The sequence below is a fragment of the Perognathus longimembris genome, chromosome 15 (genome assembly GCF_023159225.1).
Source record: "Perognathus longimembris pacificus isolate PPM17 chromosome 15, ASM2315922v1, whole genome shotgun sequence".
Taxonomy (NCBI): domain Eukaryota; kingdom Metazoa; phylum Chordata; class Mammalia; order Rodentia; family Heteromyidae; genus Perognathus; species Perognathus longimembris.
The window spans coordinates 40,619,341-40,647,080 of NC_063175.1; the positions used below are offsets into that span (position 1 = coordinate 40,619,341).

At 51.3% G+C, this 27,740-nt stretch overlaps 1 protein-coding gene and 1 long non-coding RNA gene across 3 annotated transcripts; one reads left to right on the forward strand and one right to left on the reverse strand.

Annotated features, from left to right (window-relative positions):
* On the reverse strand, positions 1–27,147 carry Smad7 (SMAD family member 7). 2 transcript variants are annotated; one of them, XM_048363153.1, is made up of 4 exons: positions 26,519–27,147; positions 25,124–25,177; positions 19,417–19,488; positions 1–2,055 (listed from the first exon to the last, which is right to left on the reverse strand). In XM_048363153.1, exons 1-4 carry the CDS (start codon positions 27,135–27,137, stop codon positions 1,517–1,519), a joined length of 1,284 nt encoding a protein of 427 aa, XP_048219110.1. In that variant the 5' UTR covers positions 27,138–27,147; the 3' UTR covers positions 1–1,516. The 2 variants fall into 2 exon arrangements, with proteins under 2 accessions (XP_048219110.1, XP_048219109.1); XM_048363152.1 differs by having other exon boundaries at positions 19,417–19,491.
* Positions 16,704–18,775, forward strand: LOC125363851. Its single transcript, XR_007213365.1, has 3 exons — positions 16,704–16,713; positions 18,086–18,089; positions 18,547–18,775. It is a non-coding gene; the product is annotated as an uncharacterized LOC125363851 (long non-coding RNA).
* Positions 27,148–27,740: the final 593 nt, after the last annotated feature.

Sequence of the window (27,740 nt, forward strand, 5' to 3'; positions counted from 1 at the left end):
TACATTTCAAAAATTGTTTAATGGAACATAAACTCCTTTAGAAAAACATTCAGCTAGGTGATAACACCCATAGAAAAAAACACCAATCTCGTGTTTATCTTTTTTTTTAATTTGGCATTTGTTATTTGCATTTATATTAAAGCAAAGTGCATCTTTCCTTATTTTTTCTTGTTTATACACATTGCACAATACATAAATAATGATGCTTATAAAACGTCTTTATATTTACAAGTAATAATATATTTATATATAACATAAAATACATTTTTCTTTTAATAAATCTCAGGTTTTTTTTTTTTCAGGAGTCCTTTCTCTCAAAGCACTACAATGCTAAATTTCCAATGAGAATGCTTCTCTTGTTCATTTAAACCTTTGTAGTTAGAAAAATAGCTTATGTTAAAGTCTAAACATGCTCATTGAGCTAAGAACAGTGTCAAAGTATCATACGAGTGTATGAGTTGTAGAAGAAATGGGAGAAGAGCTGGGTGTCAGCCTAGGATGGTACCTTGGGTTAAGATGGAACGAAGGGGCTGCTTAGCAGGTCCCTCCCAGGGATGCCCTGGTTTAATGCTGGAGCCCAACACGCAGGCTGGGGAGGGGACCGAAACGCTGAGCTGGCTTTTGGAGAAACCTGGGCAGGGGACAGACTGAAGGGCCTGAGAGAGCACTGGGTAAGCAATACTGTGACCGGGCCACCCCAGCAACCCCTGGGAAGCCCATCTCAAGAGATCCAGGAGCAGATGGCCAAAGAAGACAGACACAATGGCAGCGGGGTGGGCAGGAGGGGAGTAAGAAGGATGAAAACAATTGGTTCTGGTTCTGCCTCTAGCAGGCTCACTTCTCAGAAGCCTGTGGATAGGCCTGTGTCCTAAGGTGGGCGGGGGGGGGGGGGGCAGGGAGGAGGCGGAATGGGGGCTTCTGCAGGCTGGGGCAGTCTTGCTCTTGGCAGCTGCTGAGACTTAGGCTAGCAGCCGGCTCAGGTACTGCCCTCTACCACTGAGCATATCCAAAGAGCAGACACACAGCCGAAACGCACACCTCTCAGCTGGGGGTGCCCGTGAGGAACACACAGAACACATCGTTTCCCCCATCTGTCGTTCACACGCGCGCACACAACTCACAAACACACTCATCCCCACGTACACTCCTGACAAGTGAAATGCTGACCCCAAAGTGGAAGGGATGTTCCCCTTCGTGCACGTGTTTGCTGACTCTTGCTCCTCCTTTTCCTATCAGGGTATCCTGCCAACCACACTTGCCCCTCAAAAAAAAAAAAAAATCAGCAATTCTTTTCATAAGCTATTTCTCAAAGAACACAAACAGACCACAAAACAAGGACAATTAGAAAACAACATCAACAACAACAACAAAAAAACCAAAAGACCAAAGAGTTTGCATGAAAAAGCAAAGCACTCAGGAGGAAAAGATTAGCAGCAAAGTAGTTTGAATGGCGGCCTGCGCGGCTCGGCTCCCGCTCGGTCCCATCCAGTCCCCACACGCCGGGCTGGCCCTGTGGCTACTGGCTGTTGAAGATGACCTCCAGCCAGCACGGGCAGCTGCTGATGAACTGGCGGGTGTAACACTGGCCCCAGCCCTTCACGAAGCTGATCTGCACGGTGAAGCCTGTCCACGGCTGCTGCATGAACTCGTGGTCGTTGGGCCGCTGTAGGCTGTAGGCCTTCTCATAGTCAAAGGCCTTGATGGAGAAACCGGGGAACACCTTGTGCACCAACAGCGTCCTGGAGTCCGGGTTGTCCAGTGTGGCGGACTTGATGAAGATGGGGTAACTGCTGCGGTTGTATACCCACACGCCATCCACCTCCCGAGTCAGCTGGATGCCGCAGCCGATCTTGCTCCGTACTTTCTGCACCAGCTGACTCTTGTTGTCCGAATTGAGCTGTCCGAGGCAAAAGCCATTCCCCTGAGGTAGATCATAGAAGATGTCCAGGGAGGGCTCCTGGACACAGTAGAGCCTCCCCACTCTTGTCTTCTCCTCCCAGTATGCCACCACGCACCAGTGTGACCGATCCCCAGGCTCCAGAAGAAGTTGGGAATCTGCAAAACAAAATGGCAGATACGGTTGGTGGTGGTCATGGGGATGAATCCTTTTCCTCTTAGAATCAAAACATATACGTACACAGGCGCATGCCAACCGGTTATCTCCCAGTAGCAGTAATAAAGGGAGCTGGGTGCTGGCCACTCACTCCTGTAATCCTAGCTACTCAGGAGGCGGAGACCTGAGGATCACGGTCCGAACCCAGCCAGGGTAGGAAGGTCCAGGAGACTCGTTATCTCCAATACATCTTAGAAAAAGCCCGAAGTGGCGCTGTGGCTCAAGTGGCAGAATGCTAGCCTTAAGAAAAAGAATCTTGGGTTGGGGATATGGCCTAGTGGCAAGAGTGCTTGCCTCATATCCATGAAAGCCCTGGGTTCGATTCCCCAGCACCATGTATATAGAAAACAGCCAGAAGTGGTGCTGTGGCTCAAGTGGCAGAGTGCTAGCCTTAAGCAAAAAGAAGCCAGGGACAGTGCTCAGGCCCTGAGTCCAAGGCCCAGGACTGGCAAAAAAAAAAAAATCTTTTAGGGACAGTGCCCTAAGTTGAAGCCCTAGAATGAGCGTGCGCATGCCCACAACACAGTGAGGCAGAGGCGAGCCTGCAGTAACCAGCAGCATAGACATCTTGATCCAACCAGAGCAGAGCCCCGCCTTTCTTTAAGTACAGGTTCACTGGAAAGCCTACTCCCTCTTCTCCTGAGGAGCCAGGACCCAACTGCACAGGCCCACCTGGCCATCCCTGCAGGGAAAAGTATCAGGAAACCTTGGTGGTTTGGTTATGATACTTTTGGGGCTAGAGAACACCTCACTTAGCAATGACCTAGAATCACACTCCTCAAACCTCCATTTCTAGCTCCCCTAAGTCCTTTATCACCCAAAAACAAAAGCTAGGGGCACTGGACGGTGACCCAGTCAGACCCTGCTGGGGCAGCTGGCCCCAAAGCTCTAGGACCACCCTGAGCGAGTGTCTCCGTTCTGATTAGTGACTTGGTCATAAGGGGTCACGTGACTTGGTCATAAGGGGTCACTAACTGGCAAAAACAAAGACGGAGGTGGTTTGGAGCATCTGCCTTTTCTAATATGCCAAATCGCAAGCATTAGCCCAGGTGTACATTAGGCCCCACTATCCAAACAAGGCATCCCCATACAACCAAGAGATGCAGAGTGGAACACACATGTGACCATCCTAGAAGTTCCTTTGTTCTGCTACCCACCCTCCCCAGTGACATCCCCCACCCCTACCCCCCTCCACGCGTCCTCAGCTAAGCCAGGGGTAAGTTACAAGCAGAACAGATAGCTTCTAAGCAGGAGCATGGGGTGGAAGGAACAGAACTGTAAAGGGGAGACCCTGTGGAGGGAAAAACTCCCCTCCCCCACGGGCATCCTGCTGCCTCCTGAAGCTGGAGTCAGGAGCAGGCTGGCTTCAGACTGGGGACCATAAATCTCCCTGCCCAGCCAGGCTGTAGGAACGCTGTGGTTTGTGGCGGCAGGGTGGAGACCGGAAGTCTTGTATTTGTTAACAAAAAAAAAAAAATGGGTTAAGGCAAGGGGGAAATATGTGAGGGATTCAGTTGGGGAGAGGCCAGAATTGGGGCTTTTCCTGCTCTCCCGCTACAGTGGGGTAGAAGGAGGGGCCAAAGGTGGGTCTTGTGGGAGGGGCTTTGCAGTGGCTTTGTGTGTCTGGGCAACTGGGGTGATGAGGGCTGCCTGTCACCCCAGCAGGCTGGCTTGCCCCATGTAGCCCAGGGTAGCCCTTCACTCGGCCTCGTGGTAGGACCTGGGGGAAGCAGGCAGCTCCACTGCCTTCTTTTTCTAAAGAGGCAGCTAAGATGTCTTATGGAAGGCTGGACACATGCGTACAATGTGACCCACTGAGGCAGGTGCACACAAATCCAGAATGGTTATTCCTCCAGAACTGCGCCCACCCCCCCCCCCTTGCTGGCCTTCCTGATGCCTGCCCAGACAGCTCCACACAAAGGGGAAGCCAAGGGCTCATTCCTTTCCCTCCACCAACACCAAACCCGCCTGTCGCCATCCCGCCCCCCACTGCCATGTAGTTACAAAATCCAGTGTGTGTGCATGTACACACACACACACACACACACACACACAGGAACATATGGAAAAACAAGAGAGGGACAAGAGCTCTGAGCAGAAGGTGACTCATCAGGCATTAACTTGTTTCTGCAAAGTATCCATCAACTGCTAATAAACTCGTGAGCGCTGGCAATCTTTGAACTTTTTTTTTTTTTTTTTTTTTTTTTTGCTCTGTAGGCCACACCAACGACCCATAACGTGCATGGGAGAAAGAACACTCCTGGCTTCGAGTCTGCCGGGCTGGGCAGGCAAAGGGCCTCTTCTGGGAGGCACAGAACGTCCCTTTGCTGGGAGGACGGGGTTTGGAAATGCCAGAAGCTCCCTGGCTTATTATCTAGGACAACAAACTCAGGACAACAAACCTGGGCTGGAAAGGAAGGCGCGGGGAGTGGTTAGCGGAGGGAGGGAGGGAGGGAGGAAGGCTAGGGAGACCCTCAGCAGCTCCACAGTGCTTTGTGTCATGCAGGCCAGCGCCAGTGAAACCTGGCACTCGCTAGCAGGGAGCAGGAGGAGCTGGGAATTCAGCCGGCCCCCCCTCCCCCAAGCCTGCTGGCTGCCTTGGGCAAGGGGTGGGGAGGGCCTCGTCTGCCAGGCAGGCCTCTAGGGGCAGAGTGAGCTGGGCAAGGCTGGGGTTTGGGGGGCAGAGGAGGAAGCACGCCCCGGTTTCTCTTTCATCTGCACAGCTAGTCTACCCAGCAATTTGCTGCCAGACCAAAAAAAAAAAAAAAAGCCTTTTTTTTTTCTGTTGCAGTTAATGGCCCAGCCCAGATAAACAGCAGCGTGTGGGTGTCTCTGTATGTGAATAAGGATTCTGAAAGCCACAGGAAAACCTGTCTGCTTTCTCGTGCCTCCTGGCCTCTCTGTTCCTGAGCAGACCCCCATACCCCTGGCTCCTGCACAAGCCTCCTTTTCTGGCGAAACCACTTGGGCACAGCAAGGGGCCCCCACTGGTGCACACACACCACAGCTGACATCACACCTTCTAGCGACCCTTCACACCACACAATGGTTGTGTAAAGATAGATGACACCCCCCCCTTGTCCTGAATTCCCCACTGGGCTCATTTCTGGGAACCACCGAGCATCATCTCCACAAAGCAGTTCCCTGAATTGGGCCCACAGCCCACAAGAGTCTCCCCGCAAAGGCCAGGGTGGGTACCTCACTCCTGGGGCTGCCCAAGACACGTGGCCATAGCCTGAGAAACCCCGGGAGGAGTGTCAGAAGCCCAGCTCTGGCTTCTAATCCTGTTGCTGGCGCTGAGGCTCCTGAAGCAAAACTTACTCACAGTCCCTTGTTAATTTCCCTGGGTTTTATAACCTTTTCCGGTATTTTCAACAACTTTTTCCTCTCCCCGGACAGAAAACTATACAGGGGCTTGTTTCAAAACTGTATGTGTTCATTTTAAAGCATCCAAAAGAAAAGCTGTGTTGTAAAAAAAAAAAAAAAACTCACTAATCAGATGCCTGTGCACAATTTTTTTCTTTTTATTACAGTTGAGGGAATTTTTGGAGCCACACCAGAAAAATGCTGAATCTGCCTAAAATGTCGCTAAGGTGTTTTCCCCACTCCTCCCTTTCTTCATTTTCCTTAAAGCATTAAATCGGAAGGGGCTGGGGAGGGGAGATTTCACCACTGAGCAAGCACTCCCTGCTCCCTACAAGGACTTGGCTAGTCACCCATACCAGGCCCTTCTACAAGACCAGCAGCTCAAGACTGGCTCACCCCAGTTCCAACTGCACAGGGTGATCAGACTCAAGGGCACATTTTAGGTAAGCAAGGAAGAAATTCTTCCTTTATCAAATATTTAATTTGAAGGTGTGCGAAGATGAGGAAGAAGAAAGTTGGGGGGGGGCGGGAGAGGGGGGTGGCTAGGTTCAGTCAGGGCCTCGATTGTTATTCCAATCTGCTGTCTAGCTTGGAAAGACCATGTGGGGAGACAGGGAGAAACATCTGTGGGGCTCTGGGGAAACAATGGGGTCCATACACAAACCAGGTGTTGACTGAGAGGATCTCCAAGTTGGGGGACAAGAACAAGCTTGAGGAACCAAGTTAGTGCAGACAGAGGTTAAATGTGCCAAATTGCTAGGGCAGCAGGTTGGGGGGGAGGAGGCGCTGGCTGGAATACTAAATAGAAAGAAAGGAGGTCCCACGTAAATCTCACATTATAAAGTAGTATGATTATCAGCCTAAGTCAAATGGGGCCAGGCAAGTGGGGAAACTGGGCACCAACTCTACTACCTCAGCCCCATCCATGCTGACCAAGGGGCAAAGGAAGGGCAGAACTACAGACACAAAGTCTCATACCTGGCAACCCCTGAGTACAAACACAGCCACACCTTGCCCGGGGTGGGTTCAGGGTCCTCCCTCCTCAGGGCCCAGGAGGCTGCCCCATCCCATCCTTCTCTCTCCCTCACCCATCTCAAAGGTTAGCAAATCACCCTGGCAGGAAGCTGTTGTTCTGAGTGTACCCAACCCACTTCAGAGACAAGGCCAGAGAGGAACAAAAAGGGAACCCAGCACCAATTCATCCACACCTGTCTCACTGGACTTTCGTAGATCTCTTCTTTCCAAGAAGCAAATTATCCAGATCAGATACCAACAGGTAAAGCCAGCTGAGGAATCAGGACCTGGGGTTTTTGTTGCAACTTCATTGAGAACATGCATGGGAATACTGCCTAAGGCTCTGACCTGTTCCTGCTGCAGCGGGGACAACTGCAGACTCCCGAAAGCATGTCACCTAGGGAGGAGGCTGAAGCGGACACCAAATGAATGCTTCAGGTGAACTCCTAGCACTGAGACAACACCAGAGCCCAGTCCGTCCCGGCTACCCTTCGGTCTCTACAAGTAGATCTGTGTGCTAAACTGAAAACAGTTGAGATTTTTTCACTCTCTGCAACTCTACAACATCTGTGACTCAAGGGTGGGCAGGAGGCACTGTAAAAATCTTCAAAGACCAAGGACTCTCTCAGCCACTGAGGCCAAGCAGCTGAGGCCACTCGGCTTAGCGAGTCCCACACAGGATACATCCCAAGCTAAGCTATCAGCTATGGAGTTAGACACACCAGGTCAAATCTGTTGGTGCCTCCTTCATCTCTACTCACCCCCCCCCCGCCCCACCCCTGGTGGGAGGAGTTCTGGGCTAGTGTTGATACTTAAGAGTAAGCAGTTACTCCACACTGGCCCTGTTATGGGTGGCTCCTAATTGCCCTGTAGGGTTGTATAGCATATTACCGTCCTCTCTTAAAGGGGATTGGGACTCAGAGATACAGGTCAAGTGCCAAAGAGCCAGGCTGGGATTCAGGCTCCAGTCATTGGTTGAGGGTAAGTATGGGTACGGGCGGGCACCCCAGTTCCCAATGACCCTCTCAAATATTCCTTAGAAATTCATAGGGTCCCAGTTCTCTTGTACAAGGAAGTGAAATGGCTTCTTTGCCAACAAGTCACTCTGTGGTCTTGGCCAAGAGGCTTGTCCTCCTGGGAGTGTCAGTTTAACCTGTTCATAAATAATATGAAGGATCAGGGCAAAAATGGACCCCATGAGTCCCCTTCTGGCTCTTTCAGTATGTGGTTGCCCTGTGACTCACAAATGTGACCAACTGTGCTGGTTCCATTTGCCTTCCGGAGAGCAAAACCATTCTGAGGAACAGGGCACATTTTTGCATTGATTTACAACAAGAGAATGAGACAAACAAGAGAAAGGTTTTGTCAAGCCCACCTCTAAACCAACTTTTTGTGGTTCTTTTCTAAAACCTAACAAACTGGAAAATAGTCTTTCCCTGTGTTGTCACTCACCTTTTGTCAATAAAAGCCCCAAAACAGTCTCCTTGTATTCCTAGTATGTGCTTCAGGTTTCAAACTCAGACTTTCTCACCCATCACCACCCTCCTACAAACTCTCACAAACTTACACACTTGGCAGATTCTGATCAACAACTGTGCCTTACAGACAAGCAATCAATTAGCTGTGCTTCCATTCCCTCCACCAGGGTCCTCTCCTAACTCCCAGTGTCCATGTCTGAAGGTCACTCTTAACAGCACTACTTTGCCATCAGAGAATATAATTGAGGGACAGGAGGCAAGACACACAAATCAAAAGCTCCTGTGTGTCTCGCCAGTTGGGCTGACGCGGCTTCCTGTGGCCCTGTGTTTAGCCATGCAAATTATAGCATGTACCCAGCTGCCTGCAGCCACTGCTGTCGGGGAAGGCCAGCTCTGCACGGCTAGGAGAGGCCTCAGAGGAAGAAGGGTGGGGGCTCCCAACCCAGCCAAAACTCCATTCATAATGTTTACAGTAAATGGCTGCTGTTTAGTGCATCCAGCCTAATTACCTCTCAAGCTTGAGTTCAAGTCTCTTCCCCTGCCTGATGTACCAGAAGAATCTGCACACCCGCACGGCATTACCTGCTGCTCATTATCCTGGTCAACACCCCCCCACACACACCCCGAAAGACGCAAGAGCGGGGACAACCATGCAACAGAGGAAAAAAAAAAAAAATCGGTGTTCAAGTCAAATCCCTCGCCACTGCTAGGAGCCCACAGGGTCTCCCAAACCGGGCTGGATTCCCACATGGAGAGCCAGGGCAAAGCAATGATGAACACACACATATAAAGACTACAGCTACAGAACTTTGTTGTAAATCAGGGAGTCTCTCTTTTTCCATCTCTGTATTATCCATGTGTAAGCATGTTAACTGCATGTTAAAGTGCAATAAAGATCTTAATAGAAATGAATACATAAGCCAATTTTTTCCAGAAGGACAAAAAGCCCAGACATATAGGACCCCTTTTTTGGCCTGAGTTTGCTCTGAACCTCACTTCAATGAAGCCCTGGGGTACTGACCCAAAAGCAGGCCCGGCCCCGCCCCCTTCCCCCATGCCCCACCCAGCTCCAGCTCCAACTCCACTTGGGTTTTTCTAGAGGGTAGGAAAACTGTCCGAAGACATGGAAAAATACAGTGAGAAACAAAAGTCTTTTTCATCCCTCCCCTCCCCCAGCTCCCCTTGTTCCATAACAATTATGAAAACTGTTGGATGGGAAGGCATTTTGAATATTTACTGCATTCCGGCCAATAAATTCCTGCGCAGGATCTGATGGAAAGAAAAGCCTCCCTCCTCTCCCGCGTCCTCCCTCCCTCCCTCCCACCCCAGCTCACTCCATCCCTCAGTCCTTTCTTTTTACAACTCAGGCCCAGGGCCTGGCCAGGCCAGGGCCACACTGTACTTACAGGGAAAAACAACAGAACGACAGCCTGGAGACAGTGTGCAGACTGGAAAAGTTAATCATTACTTCTGTCTGCCTCTGTAATCTAATCTCCCCAGCTTGGACACACTCACTGCTCAGCCATCCCGGCCCTTTCACCCCCAAAGCAAGGGGACCTCCTAGGCCTAGCCCCCCTCCCCCCCTCCCCTACGGCCCCATAGTCTGCGGGCAAGGGAATGAAAGGGAGAAGCTTCTCTTAGGCAGGGGCAACGACACACAGGGCCTGCTCTTGAGTGCTGTGCGACTGGCAAGTCACAGTACTTCTTTGGCTTCACCTGAAGTGGCCTTCAATCTGGCTGGTACTTCCACAGCCAGCACCACTGGGGAATCAACTTAAAAGACTGGTAAAGGCTAGGCTCACACCTAGCCCACTCAAGAGGCTGAGATCTGAGGATCAAAGTTCCTAGCCAGCCCAGGCAGTTAAGTCTATGAGACTTTTATCTCCAATTCATCACTAAAAAGCAGGAAGCGGAGCTGTGACTCCAGTAGTAGAGCACTAGCATTGGGCAAAAAAGCTCAGGGACTGTATGTATCCAGACCCTGAGTTCAAGCCCCAGGACCTGCATAGTGTGCATATGGTAAATTTTGTATTTTACCAGGGAAGGCGGGGAGGGAAGAAAGAGGATGGGAGGGGGAGGGGGGAGAAGCCCTCAGTAATAAATAAACTAGTAAGAGTTCTTTTCAATCCTGCTCAAGGGCCAGAGTGGGGGGAGGGAGGACATGGTTGGGGGTAGTAAGCAAGCCCCTTCCCATGCCCCTCTAAGTGCAGCCTGCAATCTGCCACCTACCCTCCTGAATGAACCGTTACTAAGTTGGGGATTCCCTGTGGGGTTGAGTTTCAGCTAAGCAAAGCCCCCCACCTGAAAATGTATGCAAGTAGTATACACACGTACACACACACGTACACACACACATACACAAAACACACACACACACACGATGCATATATATATATATGCATTCTTTCTGGACCGAGTCCTCAGCTTTCACTCATACTTGGGACGTTTGCAAACCAAGAAACATGAAGAATTGCCATCTATTTTGGAGTCAAGCCAGTAGATACCCATACCCCTTTTCCCCTCAAACCTCAAGCCCAAGAGCCACCAACAACCACAAATCCTGCGATGTCCCATCAGCAAGGATCTGGCCACCACGTCCACCCCCTTATTTAGTAGATGAGAAGAACAGTGAGGTCCAGAACACGAAAAAGGCTCAGGAGAGGCCAAGCAACAGCTGGGGGCCGAGTTTCTCACTTGCAAGCTCGGACAAGAACAAACCAAGCTCAGCTCTAGGATAGAAAGCTGGAGGATGCAATTCTCAGAGCTTCCTCCCAGGATACCCTGAAAACACCAAGGAGGGTGAGCATGGGGGAGACGGCCCCCCTGTGCCTCCCCAGCAACTTTCCCTTGTTACTTCACTGAGTTACAGGCCCACCTCTTGAAGTACAAGCACATCCAGAGCAGAGGGAGTATTCAACTTTGCTTTTCCCTCGTGGTTACTGATTAATGAGGGGCAGGGCAGTGCTGGCTAGCAGAATGCCCGCTAGTGGGGCTGACAAGTCTCCAAACACTTCTGAGCTGAACAGCTCAGCTGACCCTCACTTAGCCTGTTGGGGGGAGTGAGGGGAGACAATTCCAATTTCACTAGATAACTGGGAGCAGGAGAAAGTAAGAAAGGGGTCTCGGAGGTTATTATCTAACTCACCTGTCCCCCTGTAGCCACCCACAAGAAATACAGACAGTCTACCACCAGCCCAGTCTTATCTTGGCACTCTATTATTTTCGTTCCTATCCAGTGACAGACTCAGATCAAAAAGTAAAAGGTAACAATGAAACAAGCCCCGGAGCCACTAACTGTTGCTGGCCTGGTTATCTGAGTCTTCTGGCAGCAAGACACACACTCCCAACTCTGCAAGGTGAAACTGGAGTTGGGACCAGATCTTCCCTTTCTGCCTGGCTCAAACCCCAAGCCAAGACGGCTGTCTCCAGGCCCTATCCTCCCAGTAGGGCTCCACAGAGGAGCAACCGGAATAATTCAATTAGTGGGCTCTGAAGCAATCAGTGGGTCCCCCTGGGGAAGCCACGGGGTGAGATGAACATAAAAATGAAACACCTGAGTAAGTGCATCTTGGATTACTCTGTGCAAACAACCCCAGGTCTGCCACAGTCTGGGCCTCAGACAAGGTGCTGATGGTCCCGATTTAAGATTTAAAAGCACGCTCGGGCCCAGGTGATCCTCATGCACTCCAAACTCAGTGGAATTACAAAGAGAGCTGCTCTACCACCCCTGCCCTATCAGGCGGCACCCCCGCCCCCCATCACCTCCAACTCTCCAGTGTGGTCTCATGAAGAGTCCAGCGTTCCCTGAGCCCCTCCCCCCAAACCCATGGAGGCTGGTGGGAGCTGGAAGCAGATAGTGGGGCAGGGGCGCAAAGGCAGATCTGGTTATCTACAAGTTCTGCAGTACCTTAAGTCCCAACAGGTGCAGAAGCAGGGGCTGCTAGCTTTGGATTTCTGACCAGCTGGCCAGCCCAGTCACCGCGGGGTCACACTGTTCCTGTACGTCATGGACTTGCCATCAACCTCCCCAAGCAATCCTGACTTTTAGTATCTAGGGCCCAGAAACTGCTCTGTGCTGCAGCAGGCCTGGCACACAGTAGGGTGCTCAAGAACGCAACGAAGGAACTACAGGACAACGTGGCTTCCTGCAAAGCAGCTGGCCTACCCAGCTTCATGGCACCTGGCAGGAGGAGGTCCAGATGAACTCACCTGGAGAGGGAACACAGGCCTTCTCAGCAGCGCCAGCACGAAGGCCAAAGCCCTCTACCCCTGTCTGCTCCCTGGGCAGGCCAGAGAGAAAAGCCTCTGTCTCGGGCTGTGCGGAGTTTCCAAGGCTGCCCGCCAGCCGGGCAACCTCTGCAGGCATGCCACCTGCCTACAGCATTCTGCTTTGGCGTCCTGCTCTGTTTGGACAAGTTACCCTCACCAAGTGTTCAACAATGCTTTTACACACCCCAGGGCTCTTGTTGTGTTATGAAAACAAAACAAAGCACGCTAAGGAAAAGGGCTTGGGGGGGAGGGAACCAGCCGCACACAGTCTCTTTCTTCTTGGTCTCCATCCTAAAGATGGCTTCATGACAGCACAAAGCAGGGGCACTAGAGCAATGACACCACCTAAGATTTGAACTCCTGGATGCGGTCCCTTATTCTCTACCCCCTGTCTGGGGCTGAGACCAGCCCTCTTTCCTGGAGGAATGCATCTGCATGAACCATGTGACCCAGTACTGGACCTAGTACTTTTCTAGCCTTTCTAGAAAGTACTTGAGTAAATTTCTCCCCCCCTCACCCCCACCCCCCCAAAAAAACTAATTTTTTTTTTTTTTTGCAAGTTAAAACTGAGCTAATGGCACTGGGTGGAGCTGTGTTGAGCTGGGTACCGCCAAAGCCAAAATTAGCTTCCAGCCAAGAGCTGCTTGCTTGGCCTCACCGTTTGGGGGAAGAAACTGCAGAACTCATGAAAGATTCTTTAGTCGACTGGGAAATAAGGCTGCAGTTAACATTTCAACTGAAGGTGACCCTTCTGGTAAAATATTTTTTTAAATAATAAAAATAACAAAGTTCTCAAACAGTCTCTTTCTGAAAGAAAATGGCCTCAAAAGTTCTCCTAGGAGTAGATGGGAAGGAAAAGCAAAGCAAAACAAAACACAAAAAACCTAGAGCCGGAATCCAACTCAGCTACTACCTTTGATGAACAACTTTTCTCTGGAGTTCTCAAAAAAAAAAAAAAAAAGATGATGCAATTTCCTGTCTTGTCCCAATATTTCCTGTTCTCTTACAAGGTGAAAGTTAACACTGTTTTAAATAACTGTCCTCAACTCCATTAAAGTTCCCTTTCCAAGGCCTGATTGGACACCCCCATTCTGGTAGATAGGATTGTCACTTTCTAATAAGCCTGCTTCATGTGGGGGTTGATAAAAAGCCTTCTTGAGGTCTGAGGCCAGCCAGGGCAGACAAATCTGAGAGTCTCATATCCAATTAACCAGCAAAAAGCTAGAAGTAGAAGTGTCACCACTCCAAGCATCAGCCTTTGGCGAAGCTAAGGAAGAGTGTAAGGACCCAAGTTCAAGTCCCACTACCAGTGTGTGCCCCGCCCTCACCCACACATACACACTACACACAGAGCCAGCTTCCATCCAACCTACAATGGCCAACTCCCCAGGAACTCAGCCAAGACCTGGGATCCCCAAGGTGACCCCATAGAAGAAAAAGGGGCAAAGGAGGTACAGCCCTGCCCCCCACATGAGCCAACGTGTGTATGCAGGGTGTCTGCGATCAGGTCAATGTGGCTTTCTTGGTGTGTTAGCCACTAAATTGAGGGCTGTGCCTCAGCAGTTAATAATATCTTCCCACTGAAAATAGCCCGAGAGGAAGCCTCCGTGTGACAGTAGGCAGGCAGCCAGATGCTGGGCCAGCCATTCAATCCCCAGCGAGAGAAAGATGCTAGGGCCAGTGGTGACCTCCCAGCGGCTGCACTTACAGTATCCTCTCACAGGCTCCCACAAGGGAGGGCACCCTGTGCAATCACCCTGCGGCTCCAGAAAGCAACAACAAAGCTATCACGTGGACGGGAAACGGTGGGGCTCCAGTAGCCCAGAGAGGGTCTCAGCCACCCAGCATTGGGAGCCCTCACAGGGCTCTGGCTCACTGTCCCTGGCTGGGAAAGCCCAGAGGACACATCACCAGAGACAACGTGGGAACAAGGGCACTCACTTCCCTTGGCTAAAAGGTCAGGCTTGAGGAACAAACCAGAAGATACTTCCTGCTTCCTGTTCTGCAAAAGCTTAGAAAGGGGAGGCCGAAACCTCAACACTGAGATGCACCTGTTTGTTTGGGTAAACTTCACTGTAGTCAGGCTCCTGGCCTGCTTCTTCTAGCCACTAGTGGAGACCTCAAGGATGCTACAGAAACAAGTGTATCCCCTTCACTAGCTCTCAAGACCCTCTTCATAGCCATTATTCTTCACTGACCACCCAAACATATATAAGTATTTTAAAGGTACTGTGAGTCAGGGTTTTGGTTTTTTGGTGGTTTTTTTTTTTTTTGAGTAGTAAAATACACACAGTATGAGATGTATGTACCACCATTCAGAACTGCAGTAAACCATCACCACCTATCTGTTTCCACAGGAAACGGGGTCCCATGGTCACTTTTGCAATGTCATTTGCAGCAGCAAAGCAAAGTAGAAAAGCACATGGATGATCACCAATTCTTCTTTGAGGACAGCGTCAATCCCAAGGGATTCAAATGTGCAAGGAAGTCTTGCAATCAACACCGTACAATTCTCACTCTGCTTTAAAGAGTGTTATTGCAAGTTCAAGGCCTGGACTGAAGGGAACACAAAGACCAGCCTGGCTATCATAATCATACTGCAAAAAGTAATAACAAAGAAGCAAAGGAAGCTTTTCTTGATCATAAAAATGATCATGAATCGTCTGGTGTTCTCTTCTTCTTTACTGCCCACTGCCACAGAGGCACCCGTAGATTTAGAAGTCTATAGCCCATAATTCTGTTCTTAAAAAGCAAAGAGAGGGAATCAGTGCATACTAGACTATAGGAAGAGCCACAGCACCAGGTACCTGTCCTCCCCCAAGTGTCCCTCCCTGCTTGATGGCCAGGCTGTCTAGGGACAGGATACACAGGCAGCAGCCCAGATTTGCTCTGGAGTCCCTGCATTTAACCCCCATCTGACTGCCTAATTCTTTCTAGGCCATATGACATTTTGTATCTGAGTCCTTCTCCAGGAGCAAGCACATGACCTCAGGTACAGAAGTCAGCAGCAGCAAACAGCCCGCTGCAGTGTGGGACAGGTATACACCAGGGTGTGGTACACACAAGGTAAGGTGAGCCCGCCCTAGCCTGGAGCCATTGGGCTGGCAGGATTGAGGGAGATGCTGACTGTCACTAGAGCTTCAGACTGTCATTTCTCACAGTGACTCTGGGGGAGGGGGCTGGTAGGGAGGGGAGGCTCACTGGGTGTCCTAGTGTTGACTCCCCTGATTCCCCACGAGCTTGTGCTGGAGGACCTGGATAAAAGTCCCCTTGGTCCCTCACCATTCCCTGACACAGCTACTTACTTGTTTCCAGACAGAGGAAGAGGAGACACAGCGTACATAGTAACAGGTATCCAGGTTTGTTATCACAGTTCCTAGATGATAAACTGTTCACATGAAGCTGGGTAACTTTCCTTAAAACAGGAGTTAGCAATCTTTCCTAAAGCTGCTTGGTTTGCGCCCAAGTTGGCCATAGACTGAGCCAGGGCAGCATTTTCAGAGTATAGAAGTATTTTCAAAGGCTACTTTAAGATCCACTATGGCAGATGCCAGCAGGGATCAATCAAAGAGGAGACGGATCTGTCCGTGAAATGATGAAGTGATGACTCAAAGATGCTCGCACCCCAGACTTGGGAACCAGTCTATCCACGGATCTTTAGCAAAGGAGTTGTGCCACGAGTGACTGCACAGTCAAGAGACAAGGTTCTCTCCATCTCCCTAAGACAAGGATCCTCTGCTCTCCAGGGCTCCCTCCTTCCCTGCAATCCATAGAAATCCCTCTATGGAAGCTTCAGTAACTACAAATGGCTCCTGGCCTCCAATCCTGAGCTGACTGGGGAGGTCCACATGGCCGAGGCCCAGCCAGTACCGGACATGGCTATTTCAAGGAAGGTACTTACTGGAGGCTAGGTGAGCAGCTGAGTAGCCTAGACCAACCCCTATCCAAACCAGGACAAGCACACAGGCAAAGTGTAAGCCCCCAGAAAGCTCCAGACACTGCAAGGATGACAGCTTCCAGCAGCACATGCTTCTCATTCCCAGCCACACAACGGAGCAAATTCTTGCTGCTTTCACCACTGAACCTAGAAGCTCCCTCCCCAGCTCTGTGAGACAGTCGCCAAGATAGACCTGAGCCATGACACATTTGTGTCCGAGCAATTGGAAGGGCCTGGTCTGGATTTGCATGCCTTTTCAAAAACACTGGTGCCCAGAGGGCTAAACAAATCCCGGTACTGTCAGATCACAGTATAGAACCACCCACAAATACCAACCCCACACCCAGACACACATAATAACCAGGCCACAGCCTCACCGAGAGGCTGTGCTGATGTCAACTGACCCCATACACAGGACAGGGTCTCAGCCTGTCTTCCAGAGCATGCCTGTAGGCAGTCACATGTCTTTTGGTGTCTACACATAGGTCTATCCGTACGTTTATAATGTTCGTGTGTGTGTGTGTGTGCGCGCGCGCGTGCACACGCGTGCATGGAACAATCCATCTGTCTCAGAGAGCCGGCTGTCAGAAATGAAAGTACAATCTCCTGGAACCAAGTCACTGCCTTCTAAAAATGTCCCATTTTCCCAGACGGAGGAAACTTGCAAGGGTGGGGTGTTTCACTGCAAGTCCCCAAGGACAGGGCCTGTTGTCGCCCCCCCCCACTCCAACCCCCCCCAACTAAGCTGCAAGGCTGGAATTCCAACCTGCAGCCAGCAGCCCGAGGCTCGAGGCTCCCAGGGCTCCTCCCGCCCACTCCCCTTCCTCCTGGCTGGCAGGAAAGGGAAGGGCCAGCCTTGGAGTCACCCCTGCATTTTAGGAGGGGGGGGAACCTTTGAGCACACTCCACCCCCACCACATTTTCACATTCGCCCGTTTTCTCTTTCCCTTCTTCCCTTGCCAAAAGAATCAAGGCCTGGCTGCCGCTGCCGACCTTCCTCCCACCCTAAACTGAGCCCCATTCATTAAGGCCGCTCTCAGCCAGGGCAGGACAGGAAGGAAAAGCAGCACACAGGGCCTGTGAAAGAGACTCCATGAGGTTACTTCAAGGAGGAAGAGGGAGAAGAAACTCCTTGTGGGTGTTTTTGCTGCTCCCCACCCCACCCTAGCATCCACCAAGCTGACCCCTGCCCCTGAATGCCCTGTACCCCCATGGCCTCCCCCCTGTGCAAAGCAGACCCCCACCCTCCAGGTTCCAAACAACCAACTTCTTGAAGAGGTCTGGGCTGTCTGCATTTATAAGCCCCTCGGCCTGGGCCCACACAATCACCTTTGGGAGGAGGGTGGGGAAGCCCTAGATCTTCTCTGTGCCCATTGACTCTCCTCCAGACACCCTCAAACCCTTGGCACCAACCCAAAAACCAGTTTCTACAACCTCCCCCCACAGCACGTTATTAATACATGGCTCCAACTAGGCCCGGAGAGAAGAAAAGAGTTCCAACTTTGATGCCTTGGGAATTAGTAAATCAAGAGCTAAAATTCAAAACAAATGCTCTTTCATGTGGAGGCGCCCCTCCCCCTTTTCTTGCTTTTTGCTGTTTTCCTGAACCAGCCCTCAGGAACACACCATTCTTTCCTAAGGGGCTGCAATTACACGGAGGAGGGGGGTATCTGTAGTGATTGGATCACCCCCAGTTTCTTTCTAGGGCTGGAGGAGGTTTGGGGAGCACAGGAGAGAGCTGCCCAGGTCATGCTGTTTGGCTCCTGGGGCAGGGGGAGGGGGCTGGCCTAGGCTTGGCCTGTCGTCATTTCCGGCAGAGGAGACAGACAAGATGTTATCAATAAGACAAACCTTCCCCAAAGCCCCTTTCAAAAGCTACCACTTCCTTGCTTATTTCATGTGGTTTAGAGGGGTCAGGGGCCCTCCCTACACACCCAGAGTTTAAATATGAAACCATCTAACAACATCCTGAGTGTTACTTTGCTCAGACCCTTTTCCCTCCATGGTGGTTCTTTTCTTCAAGAAAGATGGGATGTGCTCAGGTCTGTGCGCCTCTGACTTCCTCAGGCCTGAGGCTGACTAGCTCCCTCTCTCTGCCCAGATTCAAAGCCCCCTCCCTCTTGGGGGACCCTCTTTTCCTGCTCAGTTCTCATTAAAAGCTTTCAGTAAACAATACCCTCTGTCTCACATAACAGAGTATATATGCGCTGAAACCAAAACAAACAAGGGTCTCCCCACAGGACTTCTCAGCAAGCTCAATTCCTGGAGGGCTCGGAGAGATACCTGAAACCGACCCAGGGGGCCGAAGGGGTCAGTCCACAAAAGAGGGCCCAACACACACACACACACACACACACACACACACACAGCTGTATCACCAATTTTACAGCTTCCATTTGAGCTGTGACACCATGATCATACACCAACGGCCCAAAGGCAAAACTGGCCAAAATGTTCTTAGAATTCTGCTGGAATTGTACTTTTCCTCCTGCTTTATTTAGCAAATCAAACGGTGACATGGTGGAAGAAATAAGATGTCTTTAGGAACCAACAAGATGCCTTCCGCTTGCCATGCCAGTAAGTTTCTCCAAGTATTGCTCTCTTCCGGGGACCCCAGGAACAACCATGCATGGGCTCTACCCAATTCAGCCTCTCCAATCTTGACTTTCTAGATCTTCCTTCCGGTGTCCCCTGATCTGCATGCAGTACCCTGGATCCATCAGTCTAAGCCATGTGTTGCAAAAATCCCACACTCAGCCAGAATCGGGACTTACAGGGAAGATCAAGATCTACTGACATCTACCCTGTGCTTGGGGTTCTGTCCTCAAGAAGTTCCCTGAAGGTGAGACCAGCCCTGCAAGACACCCCATGCAAAGAAGCAGCAGCAACAAAAGAGCTTAAACACACGAATTTATGACACCAGAGCACCAAATGGAAGCCTTAATTAAGCCAGGAGATTGTTTCAAAGAACCATGAAAACACTTCTTGCACAAATCCAGCCCCCACCCCAGCTGGCACAAGTTTCCCCATCCCTGGGCGAGGCCTGGGGCTCTGACGCATAAAGGACCACAGGATGAGTGGAAGGGTACCAGTTACCCGGTATGTATCCAGTTTAAGACATTAAAAAAAAAAATGAATTCCAGACCAGCTGGGGTGGCAGAATACACCCCCATTCTTTCAGTTTCAGACAACTGCCAGAAACTTTGGACTTGTCAGGAAAATAAGAGAAAGTCTCTTACCTGAAAGCCCCCCAGGGGCCAGATAATTCGTTCCCCCTGTTTCCACGGAGGAAGGCACAGCATCTGGGCAGTCTGCTGGGGATGCAGAAAAGAGGAGAGAAATACATAAATACACAAATAAAAACACCCAGGACTCATCTTTACGCACATTCTAAACATCATGAAAAGAGACCACACATTCCAAAAGGCTGACTCGCAGCCTCGAGGCTGATTATTAATGGTCTGCTGGACTTCGCAGACCATCCTAAGACAGACCACAGCACCTTGTCACCCGTCTGAGCTCCAGGCAGTCAGTTAATCATTAGTCAAGTCAGGCCCAAACAGACGGGCTGGAATTTCTCCTACATTACCATCCCCATTGAGGACACAAGGTGGTTCCCAAGGTCAAAGAAGGTTGGGGTGAACTTTCTCAACTCCCTTCGGTCCTCTCCCACCAAAGCCAATAGCCTTCTGGTTAAGAGGCTGTGGTTGTCTCTGCCACAGGTATACATGAGGGTGTCCCCTTGGTGTGTTTTTTTTTAAAAGACACCCCTAATTCTTTTCCTCCCTGTATATTACTACACCCAGACAGAATCTTCTCTAAGCAAGATCCCAAGATAGAGGCCATCTCATCTGCCTTCAGTTCCCACAATCTTTCTAGTCTGTGTCACCTACGGCTTCTGCCCTTCTGACTGGCCTTTTCTGTATCTCATTCACCCTTAGGTGCTCAGCAGTGACCTCAATGTTAATGAGGATAATAACAATTCCAGCTGAGAGAGAGACCAACTCTATCTACAACCATCCTCCAAGCAATTTAAATAGAAAATTATGCCCATGAACCACAAGTAATTAATCCCATGGAACACAAACATACAAGACCCTGTAAGTCATGCATCACTGCCAATGTCAAACTTCCTGAAGGCCCTGTAGAAAGCCCTACTCAGAAATGTTTCTAGTTGGTTCATGAAGACTCCAGTCATTGCACTCCGGGTCACCAGGCCACTAGCAGATGAACTTAAGCATGTTTTACCAGTTTCCAACTGGAGTCCCCTTGACCATACTAGCAGATAGAAGGTCAAACCAAAGAGCAGCCCAGAAGTAGCCCGGGGGAGGTCTTGGAAGGCAAAGCAGATGCCTCCATTTCTGACAAGGGAAAGGGGAAGACCATGCCTGTCCTAGACATGGCCCCTCTGTCTCTTGGGGTTCTATTCAATGAGGTTCTCTCTAAAATCAAGACCCTACATCTCTCAAATTGGAAGAATAACTTTTCAAGTACTCTCCAGGGCTGAGGGGTATACGTTAGAGGTAGAGCACTTGCCTAGCATAGATGAGATCTTGGGTTCCATCTCCATTACCCTATCCAAAAACTCCCCCAAAAGAACAGGGGATTGTAAGCAAGGTTGGCTCATGCTTGTAATCCTAGCTACTACTCAGGAGGCTGAGATCCTCAATCTTGGTTCAAAGTCAACCTAGGAAGAAATGTCCCACAGACTATCTCCAAATAACCAGCAAAAAGCTAGAAGTGGAGGTATAGCTCAAGGGGTAGAGCACCAGCCTTGCGCAAAAGGGATAAGAGCCACTCTGGCCCTGAACTTAAGTTCTACTGCAAACATATGTGTACACACACACACACACACACACACACACACACACAAACACACACACACACACACACGAGGAAAACAGAGAAGTGGCACCAAGCAGAAGAGTAAGACTATGTGTGCAATCTCCTTTTGCCAGGGTACAGTATAATTCCTAACAGGAATATACAGCTTGACAGGATACACTTAATCAAATGGAAAACAATAGGAGGAGGCAGGAAATGGAGTTCCTTGTTAAAGGGTGTATACCCTGCACTTTCTAAACTACTCTGCCTGGCCCTCACTACTTTCTAGAGACCGGCTTCTCGTTCCCTCTCCTCTACCACCCATCGGAAGACACCTCACATATTAAACATGACTTACCCAAGGCCACCACCACCCCCAACTGCGGCTGGCTAAATGCCAGGAGCAAGGTGTGTTTCAAAGGAAAAGCCTGGCCTCTCCAGGCAGAGCGGGAGACCACAGTCAGGGAGTTAGCCAGTCTCACATCAAAGGTGAGCCAGCTCCTCCTGCAACCACAAGTGTTTTTATGAAATGTGCTCTGCCCTTCTGTAGGGCCTTTGATCTCAGGAGGCATTTACACACGTTAATTAGGCTTCTCTACCTACCACCCCAGTGAAGCAGTGGAGAATACCTGTTTCACATGTACCCAGGTAAACTGAGGTGCCACTGCCTAGCTCAACGGGCCACCCAATGAGCCAGGCTGTCCCCAACAGTCCAGCTCCTATCCCAGGGTCCTCTCTCTCAAGGCAGGCCACCAAATTCCAACCCTTTTCTCTGGAGGTCACTGGGATAAGGTAGTCCCTAGCAGGAAGACTGGCTTCAAACTACCCTTGGGTTGCAGGCAGGGATTGAAAGACCTACACCTCTTAAGAAGGGTCCACAGAGATGGATGGAGTCTCTTGCCTTCTACCTGTGCCTTCTGCTACCCAGAACCCAGGCTTGCCTGGCACTTAGTAACACTGGGCCATTCTTGGCTCTTACCAACCACTCCAAATTACCAAGGTTCTAGGGGAGAATAGGACTTGACCCTTCTCTAAGGATTCCAACAGAAGGCGATCAGAATTGAACCATGAAAACATGAGGTATACACAGAAGTCTCATCAACTGCTCTCACCAAACCAGCTAAGTTAGTTCTGACATTCCTAAGGACTGTAGAAGTTAATACAATCATCCCATTCCCACCAACAATACACCACAGCTTTACCCCCAAGGAGCCTACCCAACTCAGAATTGAAAGGTGCCCACATCCAGACCCACAGTACTACTCTGGAATATCCTATCATAAAATGGAATGAACACATGCTCTAATCACACTCTTGTCTCACACCTCTGAGAAAACAAAGACATAAGTTAAGAGGAAAGGCAAGGCCGGCTCTTGGCTCCAGTAGCCAGACTGTAAAAAAGAATATGGCACTAGTCAGACATCAGTAGCTTATGCCTGTAGTCCTAGCTACAGATCTGAGGATTGCCTGCCTGGGGACTCATCTCCAAGTAACCACCAAAAAGCCTAGTAAAGTAGAGCTGTGGCTCAAGTGGTAGAGTGCTAGCCTTGAGCAACAAAGCTCGGGGACAGTGCCTAGGCCCCAGGATGAACAAAACAGAAAAGTAACTTCTTAAAAAGACTGTGGCGCTGACCTGCTGGCTTCCCCAGCCCAAGCAGAGAGACCCTGGGGCTCCTCTCCTCAGCAAGGCTGAGCGTTCAAACCTCCTAAATAGTCCACAGAGCACACAGGCAGCTCTCCTGACTTCCACAGCCAAGTGTCCCAAAGTTCAGGTCCACCCTGCCTCTGCAGGACAAAGGCTGGTTCGGGACCACACAGTCATGCCAAGTTCAGGCCCCAGCAGAGGCTATGTGAAGCAGCCTTACCATCACTCCCTCCACTCCCCACCCCCAAACCTCCACAGGCTCCTCAACTCTTCCCCTCTTCTACCAAGTCTTCCCAAGCTGGGGACTCCAGAGTGGACCCCCTTAGTTATGCAACTGGTTCCAGGTTTTAACTGTCCATTACAAAGCCTAATCCAAGACTAAAACTTCAACTGAGGCTTAGAAACGAAGAAACGTAAGGAACAGAACTGGATGATCTGAATCCCCAAACCTAACCCTTTTCCATACTTTAGGCGGAAAAAAACCTAGATTGTAACTCTCCCACACCTCTCCTGTGCTTAACACCACAACATCCAGCAAAACCAGTCCCAAGCCCAGTTCCCATACCCTTCAGTCCCAGACCTGGCTGGTCCTGACCATTCCTCCAGGGGGTTTCATCTGTGACCACCCCCATGTTCCTACAAAACAGAGCCTGGTTCTGTTCCTTTTATTGTTGTCTTATTTTAAACAAAACATTCGGGTGAGTAACCAGCTGTTTGCGTTTCCGATTGGCAGGATAATCACTTCCTATTGGCTGATCTGGGGACCATTCCTCCCCTTGGAAATGGCACATTCCTGTCTTTGTGGCTTCTCTCTTTACACACAAATTTGCTACCTAATGTCAACACTTGCTAATGAATAAATATATCACTCCCCTCACCTAAAAAAAATGAGGTCCTGGCCTGCCAGAATGACTTGTTTAAATCCTATGGACAGACTTTGTGAACAGACTTATTCTAGAATCTCTACAGCAAACCCAAGGTAATTTGTCCTCCTTTTCTATGTTGTTGTTAAGTTTTGGAGGGACTTTTTGTGATGATTCTTTCTTTACCTCTGGGACTTTTAAAGACAACCTCCTTAACTTTGAAGAATACAGAAAGAAGAAGGAAATAAAGCACAGAGCTCATGAAGAAAACTAATCTCAAAAGAATTCTTGGTGTTTTTTTTTTTTAAAGCCAAAAAACGCTGTCAAGTTCCATTCTTTGGGGAGGCAGAGGTTGGTAATTCCAGTTCACATTTGTTACAAATACAGAGAGTTAGTTATCTTCTCATTAATGACCATTTATCTGGTGTTTTGTAAATCGAAAGCAAAATATCACATGCTCTGCAGGCCACTTATTAGCCAGGCACCAGGCAAGCAGGGACGCCTTCCCAACCTGAGCGAGCTGGTGGCGTCCTGTCCAGGGAGGGCTGGCTGCGCAGCATGGGCTTCGGTTACATGTTCATTAAAGTATTTAATTTATGACAACGCCCCAACAAAACTTTTAATTAGTGGGGGGAAAGGCCCAACAGCCAAGACTCATGAGGCGGAAGAACTTGTAGAATTCCAGGAGCTAAATGGTGCCCAACCCTTCACTTTTGCCCTTCTCCCAGAACCTTGGCAAAATATAAGTGTCACAACATTGCATTTTTTGTAGGCACCAACACTCAAGCGCGCGCGCGCGCGCACACACACACACACACACAATCTGTACTCTTAGCAAGTGACTCTCCCAGTGGAAGAAGGGGCTCTAAGAAACCAGAACATGTCCCTGCTGTCACCCCCAATCCGTTCTGCTGACCCTGGACCCTGGCACTGCCAGCTCGGAAGGATGGGCCCCAGTGCTGCCAGAGAGAAGCTGAATGCAGACAACCACAACCAGGCTGGTGCCAGTCTCAAATGGGCTTCTGCCCTGGCCCCATGCCATTTGGTGACAAAGCAACAGGCAAGCAAGAACTGTGCTGGAAACTTTCATGGTCCCTACCAAGAATTCTGAGAAAATCCCAGGAAGGGGATGGTACCCCCCCCCAGGTGTTGGGGGGGGGGGGTTTACTCCCCTCCTTGTTCCCAGACATCTCAAATGTCCCAGTGTCTTCCTCCAAACCACAACCTCTTCTGAACCCTCTGAAACCGTCTTCTCATCCTTCTACTCTCACCCCTTTCTTTTGGCACTAAGTCCCAAAATTTTCTCAACAACCTGTCCTGTTTGGCTCTCCAGAGATTCCTATGCCTTAAAAGCTGAGCTAAGTTTGGTCAGAGTGCAAATATACAAAAAGGATCAAAATATAACAGCCTATCGAGGAAATGTGTCTGGGGGAAGAAAAAAAAAACAGTCCAGACAACAGAAAAATCTAAACTTCTAATAGAGGAAACCTATAACCCAATTTGTGCAAGCTTAGCACCTCCCTAGACCACCACCCAGACAGGAAAACACCCGGTCCCGGAGATACAGAGCTCCACTAAAGACAGGAGAAATACTTAGAAAACCCATCTACTCACCAGTTGGTTTGAGAAAATCCATCGGGTATCTGGAGTAAGGAGGGGGAGGAGACTCTGGAATTAAAAAAGTAAGAGAATATAAAGGCCGAGCCATGAGAAAGAGAGATAGAAACTTATGATAACACAGGCATCCTTTTAGCCCAACTGTTTGTCTTAGCTGTGGGGGTTGGAGGCCGGGCCGCGAGGCGGTGATTGCCTTGATATTTAGCTGTCAGATAAACAAAAGAGGCCGCCTGGCGCCAGCCTCGGCGCTCCGCTCCTCCGCGTCTGCGCTCCGCGGGGCCGGCTGGAAACCACCGGCTGGGTCGCGGCTCAACCGGAGCCGCGCACTTCGCAGTGGACGGGGTGGGGGACCACTGTGCCTCATTCACGCCCTGGAACTCCAGACCCCACTCCCCTCGCCCTCCCCCGCCCCGGCCCGCCCCCTAAGTGCAATCACCTCCGCCCCCACGCGCGCGCGCGCGCGGGGAACACGGGACTCCCTCCTCCCAGCTCATCTGGGAGATGGGCCTCCCCCCCCATGTGTCCCGGTTGAACTTGGGGGACCCTGCCGAGGCCCAGGTGCACCTCCCACTTCAGACACAAAGAAGCTGAGAAAGAAGATCGCAATGCAGGGGGGTGGGGGCGAAAGGGTAGGAAGGCACGCGGGGTCCCATCCAAGAAGCCCGGGTCCCCGCGCAATGAAGGGGCAGCCACCGCGGCCCTGGAAGGGAGTGAGGGGGAGCCGACCCTTCCACAGCCTACTAACTGTACGTTTTCTTCAGTGTAGAAGGAAAGCTGTGGGGAGCACTCAACTTTTCCAGGCTGTTCTTCCTTTGCACCCCGAGGCTGATTTAGATAAGTTCGCCTCCCATCTTAACTCTCTGCCCCCAAACTCCAAAAGCTGCGAGGCCAGAGCAGCATCTGGGCCATTTGTGCCCAGACACCACACTCACTATTCACTCAAGGAGGACACTTTCCCCAGCTTTTGTAGCTCGCTTCTCCCAGACTTCCTTGGCGGGCTTGGACTGAATCCAACTCGGCCACACACCTCAACGCCTTTCCGGGTATGGAGAAAGCGTGACCCCCACTTCTCCCTGCACCCCTTGAGGATCAGGAAATTAAGCATCTAATTCCTAGCCTTGTGCTCCATACAGTGCGTGCACAGTGCCCACGAACCCTCCACTTCTCGGAGACAGAGAAAAGCTTAGGAAGGGGGAACCCCCAAGGAATGCCCTGCGAGATTTCCCTGGTCGCTCTTCTGTTTCCCCCCCCCCCTCCATGTCTCCTCCAGGAGGGGGGGGGTACGCTCACCCCAGGAAGGGTGGCAAAGCGTAAAGCCCGCAGGGGCTTCCCCATCCAGGCACTTCCGCACTGGGGAGGGGGGGCAGGGAAGGTGGGCACAGAACCTCTTACCTAGTTCGCAGAGTCGGCTAAGGTGATGGGGGTTGCAGCACACCAGCTCGGGGTTGATCTTCCCGTAAGATTCACAGCAACACAGCCTCTTGACTTCCGAGGAATGCCTGAGATCCGGCCACCTGAACACTTTGCACAGCAGGAGGGGGAGCGAATAGGACGAAGGCGACTGCGCGGGCTGCGCGCCGCCGGGCGCCCCCGGGCCCAGCTTGCAGTCCAGGCGGCCGGGCAGCAGGAGGCACGCGGTGCGCGTACCGCCGCGGGACTCCACGGCCTGGAGGAGCAGCTCCAGCTGCCGCTCCTTCAGTTTCTTGAGCACCGAGTGCGTGAGCGCTTTCAGATCAGCCTCGGCGCCCCCGGCCGCACCGGCGCCCGCGGCTGGGGGGTGGGGATGGTGGTGACCTTTGGCACCTCGGACCGCCTTGCCCAGGCAGCAGCCAGCCCTGCCCGCGCCGCCGCCACCACCGGCCCCATGCGCCCGGCCGTCCGTCGCCCCTTCTCCCCGCAGCTCGCCTCCTCCTCCTCCGCCTCCCCCTGCGCCCTCCTCCTCGTCCTCGCCGCCGGGCGCACGGCTCCTCCAGAGACGCCGGACGAGCGCAGATCGTTTGGTCCTGAACATGCGGGGCGAGGAGGCAAGGAGAAAAGTCGTTTGCCGGCTAAGGAGCGAACATGACCTCCGCACACCATGAAGAAGTCGGGCGCCGAGTTGGGGCAGCAGGCGCAGGCGACAGCAGCAACAGCAGGGGCCCGGGCAGGAGCGGCGGCGGCCCGAGGGGCGCTCCGTGGCATGCGCCAGTCTCTCGGAGGCCGGGGCGCGCGCGGGGGCCCGGGGGCGCCCGCCGGGGCTCGGGGGCCTGCGCTCCGGCTGCCCCACCCCGCGCGGCCCGCGCCCTGCGCGGCTCTCGGGCCCCGGCGCGCCCCGGAGGAACGCGGCCGCCGCTTCCCTGGGGGCGGCCGAGCCTGCCCCTGTCGGCGCCTCCCCAAAAAGAGGCTCCCCCGCAGTGGCTCCCGAATGTCGGGCTCGCCAGCCTCAGCTTCCTACATGGAAGATCCGCCGGGGGCAAAGACTGAACGGCGCTCGGCTGGGTTGCTGGGAGGAAAAAGCCTCTTTCCCCCTTGCTAAGCAACTTAATTTGGGGGTGGGGAGAAGCAGGCAATTAAAAAAAAAAAGGCACGCGATTTATTTTTTTTCCTCTATATCCTTAGTAACCGGATCTCCTCG

Bases quoted from the DNA above. Each gene is read 5' to 3' on its own strand.
- Smad7 (XM_048363152.1), bottom strand. From the start codon at position 27,137: ATGTTCAGGACCAAACGATCTGCGCTCGTCCGGCGTCTCTGGAGGAGC. The intron at 19,492-25,123 runs GTGAGTAGATGG...CTGCATCCCCAG, and splicing joins GGATTTTCTCAAACCAACTG to CAGACTGCCCAGATGCTGTG. The intron at 2,056-19,416 runs GTAAGAGACTTT...TTTGTTTTGCAG, and splicing joins GGCCCCTGGGGGGCTTTCAG to ATTCCCAACTTCTTCTGGAG.